Source organism: Calonectris borealis, unplaced genomic scaffold, assembly GCF_964195595.1.
Source record: "Calonectris borealis unplaced genomic scaffold, bCalBor7.hap1.2 HAP1_SCAFFOLD_49, whole genome shotgun sequence".
NCBI lineage: Eukaryota > Metazoa > Chordata > Aves > Procellariiformes > Procellariidae > Calonectris > Calonectris borealis.
This window is the reverse complement of record NW_027441458.1, coordinates 1,031,627-1,036,620: the sequence shown is the minus strand read 5'-3', so window position 1 is coordinate 1,036,620 and position 4,994 is coordinate 1,031,627. Positions and strand designations below refer to the sequence as shown.

Sequence of the window (4,994 nt, the reverse complement as noted above, 5' to 3'; positions counted from 1 at the left end):
AGTCAGAGCAGTTATCGTCAGGGTGTTCAGATCCCTGAGCTGGAAGTAAGGGACCGTGAGCAGAATAAACCCCCCATAATCCAAGAGAAAGCAGTTAACGACCTGCTCTGCTGCCTGGATGCTCACAAGTCTATGGGGCTGGATGGGATCCACCTGAGGGTACTGAGGGAGCTGGCAGAGGAGCTTGCCAAGCCACTCTCCATCATTTACCAGCAGTCCTGGTTAACAGGGAAGGTCCCAGATGACTGGAGGCTTGCCAACGTGATGCCCATCTACAAGAAGGGCTGGAAGGAGGATCTGGGGAACTACAAGGCTGGTCAGCCTGACCTTGGTGCCGGGGAAGATTATGGAGCGGTTCATCTTGAGGGTGCTCACGAGACATGTGCGGGACAACCAGGGTATCAGGCCCAGCCAGCACGGGTTCATGAAAGGCAGGTCGTGCTTGACCAACCTGATCTCCTTCTATGACCAGGTGACCCGCCTACTGGATGAGGGAAAGGCAGTGGATGTGGTCTACCTGGACTTCAGTAAAGCCTTTGACACTGTCTCCCACAGCATTCTCCTAGAGAAGCTGGCGGCTCACGGCCTAGACAGGTGCACTCTTCACTGGGTAAAAAACTGGCTGGACGGCCGGGCCGAGTTGTGGTGAACGGAGTTAAATCCAGTTGGTGGCCAGTCACGAGCGGTGTTCCCCAGGGCTCAGTACTGGGGCCGGTCTTGTTCAATATCTTTATCAACGATCTGGACGAGGGGATTGAGTGCTCCCTCAGTAAGTTTGCAGACAACACCAAGTTGCACAGGAGTGTTGATCTGCTGGAGGGCAGGAAGGCTCTGCAGAGGGACCTGGATCGATGGGCTGAGGCCAACTGTATGAGGTTTAACAATGCTAAGTGCCGGGTCCTGCACTTGGGCCACAACAACCCCAGGCAACGCTACAGGCTTGGGGAAGAGTGGCTGGAAAGCTGCCCAGAGGAAAAGGACCTGGGGGTGCCGAAGCTCAACTACTGTGTTCAGTTTTGGGCACCTCGCTACAAGAAGGACATTGAGGTGCTTGAGCGTGTCCAGAGAAGGGCAACAAAGCTGGTGAAGGGTCTGGAGCACAAGTCTGATGAGGAGCGGCTGACGGAACAGGAGTTGTTGTGCATGGAGAAGAGGAGGCTCAGGGGGGACCTTATCGCTCTCTACAAATACCTGAAAGGAGGTTGTAGCGAGGTGGGTGTTGGTCTCTCCTGCCAAATCACTAGTGATAGGACGATAGGAAATGTCCTCAAGTTGTGCCAGGGGAGGTTTCGATTGGATATTAGGAAAAATTTCTTTACTGAAAGAGTGGTCAGGCCTTGGAACAGGCTGCCCAGGGAAGTGGTTGAGTCACCATCCCTGGAAGTATTTAAAAGATGTCTACATGAGGCTCTTAGGGACATGGTGTAGTGGGCATGGTGGTGTTGAGGTGACGGTTGGACTCAATGATCTTAGAAGTCTTTTCCAAATTTAATGATTTTATGATTCTATGATTCAAAGGTCGGGCATCTTTGACCAGCCCTGCCATATGTGAGAGAGCCTCAAGCAGATGCCTTTTGACCGTCCAGGATCTCCATGGCATTGGGCACCAGTAAAGTGAAGGCTCACTCCAGCCCTCATTCCCTTACACATCAAGCCATGCCCTTGTCCCCCTAAGCCAATGCAGCACCCAAGCCCAACAGCAGGGCCTTTTCGCCTGCAATTCCCTGAGCGTCTTCTGCACTCCACTGTGGAAAGAAGAGCCCAAGCTGCACACGCTGCACGCAGGCAATCCCCTTTATTTACAGACATGCCACAAAGGAGGCCAGCATTAGCGCAGTGATAGACTCATGGAGAGAAGGCCTTTGGGCCAGACAGACTGGCTTCAGCCTCTTGAGAAGGAGGGTGAAAGCAAACATTTCTGAGCAAACACGATTATAACCAGTACAATGCCCAAAGGACACAAGTTGCCTGAGATCACTTGGAGAAACCTTGTGAAGAGAGATGGGCAGCTTATTTCTGCTGAAATACTACTTCTCGAATCAGGTTCTTCAGGGCATCCTTGAGTTCCTTGTTCCTCATGCTGTAGATGAGGGGGTTGACTGCTGGAGGTACCACTGAGTAAAGAACTGTCACCACCAGATCCAGGGATGGGGAGGACATAGAGGGTGGCTTCAGGTGAGCAAACACGACAGTGCTGCCAAACAGGGAGACCACAGCCAGGTGAGGGATGCACGTGGAAAAGGCTTTGTGCCGTCCCTGCTCAGAGGGGATCCTCAGCACAGCCCTGAAGATCTGCACATAAGACACCACAATGAACACAAAACACCCCAAACCTAAAGAAAAGGTAACCACAAGAAGCCCAATTTCGCTGAGGTAGGCGTGTGAGCAGGAGAGCTTGAGGAGTGGGGGGATTTCACAGAAGAACTGGTCCACAGCATTGCCCTTGCAGAGGGGCAGTGAAAATGTATTGGCAGTGTGCAGCAGACCAGTGACAAACCCACTGCCCCAGGCAGCTGCTGCCATGTGGACACAAGCTCTGCTGCCCAGGAGGGTCCCGTAGTGCAGGGGTTGGCAGATGGCAACATAGCGGTCATAGGCCATGATGGTGAGAATATAATACTCTGCCACTAACAAGAAGGCAAAGAGAAAGAGTTGGACAGCACATCCCAAGTAGGAAATGGCCCTGGTGTCCCAGAGGGAATTGGTCATGGATTTGGGAACAGTGGTGGAGATGCAGCCCAGGTCAAGGATGGAGAGGTTGAGGAGGAAGAAGTACATGGGGGTGTGGAGGCGGTGGTCGCAGGCTATGGCGGTGATGATGAGGCCGTTGCCCAGCAGGGCAGCCAGGTAGATGCCCAGGAAGAGCCAGAAGTGCAAGAGCTGCAGCTCCCGCGTGTCTGCGAAGGCCAGGAGGAGGAAGTGGGTGATGGAGCTGGTGTTGGACATCTGCTGCCTCTGGGCATGGGGGACTGTCCAAGAGGGAAAAGACAGTGACAAGTTAGGAGAGACTTCTCTGAGCAAAATCAAAGCCATTTCTCATAGGACCCCCCAAAGTGTCTCTCTCCATTCAGGAAGACCTTTGGCAGGTCCCTTGCACAAGCTCTGGTTGGTGCTGGCTGAGGGTGCCCCAGGGAGCCGCAGGCTCTGCTCTGGGCTCTGGAGGAGCCAGTCCTGCCCCACAGCAATAGGTAAACAGGAGTACGGGGTGATCTCAGATTAAATCCACTCGTGATATCAAAGAGCTTCTCAGCATTGTCGCTGCCAATTCACCTGCCTGCAGAGCAGAGCTGTGGGGGTTTTGGTTTGTGCCTTCTGGTCTGGTTGCCCCACCACAGCTGAGCAGTGTTTCTAATGCAGAAATCCTGAGCATTTCTGCTGCACTGCAAGTGAAATCGTGTGGGTCCTGAGAGGCAAAGGGACTGTCCCTCAGTGCAGAGTGAGGACAGCCGCTCTGTCCATCAGCCCTGATCTCAGCTGCCCTGTGCTGGCCGCTCTTTCAGCTGGAGGACTATGGCACTCGCGTGTTCCCCCCAAAAGAAATGGGACACTGCTGGGAGCAGAGGAGGGCGTCAGGGAGAAGAGGAGAACGTGCCAAAGTTCCCCTGCCTCCCTTGGCAGACTGAACCCCTCCTGCCATGGCCTTTCTGGGAGCAGTTCTCTCTTCCTCGCTGCCCATGGCTCTGCTGCCTGGAGCTCTTCTGGGCCAGGACCTGTTTCTCTGCCCTCACCTCTCCTCCCTCTTCATGCTCACAGAGCCATCCGCCCTGCTGCGTGCTCAGCTCTGCCCTGCAGACACCTCCTGGCAGCAGGGCACTGCCCAGGGACATCTCGGTGTGTGCAGGGGCTAAGGAGCAGCTCAGGCAAGTCCTAACGAGAACTGGGGTCTCATTGCCTCCTCCAGGGCAGAGCAATCAATTCCCATCTCCCACTGCACACCCAGACAACCCAGGGGAGAAAACTCAAAGCACACACTTCTTCCCTTTCAGGTAATCCCCTACCTCGACACCCATCTTTAACATGACCCTCTGCAAATGTCCTCTGGGTGATGGAGAAGCCTGAGCAGCCCTGACCCACGCTGCACCCTCTGGACAGCAGAAGGACTGTGCCCTGGTGGGGCTCACTCCTTCCACCCACAGCTTCTCCCCACAGCGTCGTGGGGAGCTCCCCGGGCAGGCTGAGTGCTGACCCTGCCCTGGTGCACAGCCCCCTGCAGCACAGGGACCCTGCTCGGAAGGACAGCCCTGGCCACCCCTGCCTGCACACACGCCTTCACACCCTGGAGCAGTGCCCAGGAGAAGGCAGCTGTCCTGACCTCTCCTTCTGACGGTGCAGCAGGGAAGCCCTGCTCTGCAGCACCTCCTCCTCCTCTACAGCAGGGAAGCTGTGAGAGTCCTCCTGAAAGATCATAGTTGCTGTGGCATGTACCAGCTTTTGGATATCCCTCCAGGAACAGCAGCTACATTGTCCTGCACCCAGGCACTTACCATGTAGAGGGCTGTGAAGATCTCTCCGCGCAGTGAGCTCTCAGCATCCTCCCACTCCGGACTGCCTTTACGCTCTCTCTGCCTCGCTCCCTCCCCTTGCTGCCTGCAGGCAGTGCCCTCAGCCCTGCTGCGCTTTGCAGAGGAGCTGCTCCTGGGCAGAGCTGTCTCTCTGCAGCACTGCCCACTTGCCAGGAGCTCCCTCCTTCCAGGAGCCCCCTCCTTCCAGGAGCCCAGCCCAGCTCAGCAGCAGAGGACCAGCCCAAGGCAGCACTTGCTCTGCCCCTCGCGGCTCCCTCGAGGGGTCCCTGGGGCTCCAGGGGAACCTGCTGGGAAACAGCCTGAAGTCATCCCTGATCTTCCCTCCCTCAGCTGCGCAGAGACACTTCCTTCTCCTCTCAGGAAAAGACTTGGCCATGAGAAACCCCTTTTTTTGTCCCAGCATTAGACAGGACTCCCAGGAAGGTGACAAGCAAAGACCTAATTTCTCCAAGCTGGGGGATATCCTCACGT

At 55.6% G+C, this 4,994-nt stretch overlaps 1 protein-coding gene across 1 annotated transcript; it reads right to left on the bottom strand.

The window, feature by feature from the left end:
- Window positions 1-2,010: 2,010 nt before the first annotated feature.
- On the bottom strand, window positions 2,011-2,946 carry LOC142076429 (olfactory receptor 14C36-like). The gene has a single exon (XM_075138730.1). It carries the CDS (start codon window positions 2,944-2,946, stop codon window positions 2,011-2,013), a length of 936 nt encoding a protein of 311 aa, XP_074994831.1.
- Between the last annotated feature and the right edge of the window lie 2,048 nt (window positions 2,947-4,994).

Excerpts from the sequence above, each read along its gene's own strand:
- LOC142076429 (XM_075138730.1), bottom strand. The coding sequence starts at position 2,946 with ATGTCCAACACCAGCTCCATCACCCACTTCCTCCTCCTGGCCTTCGCA.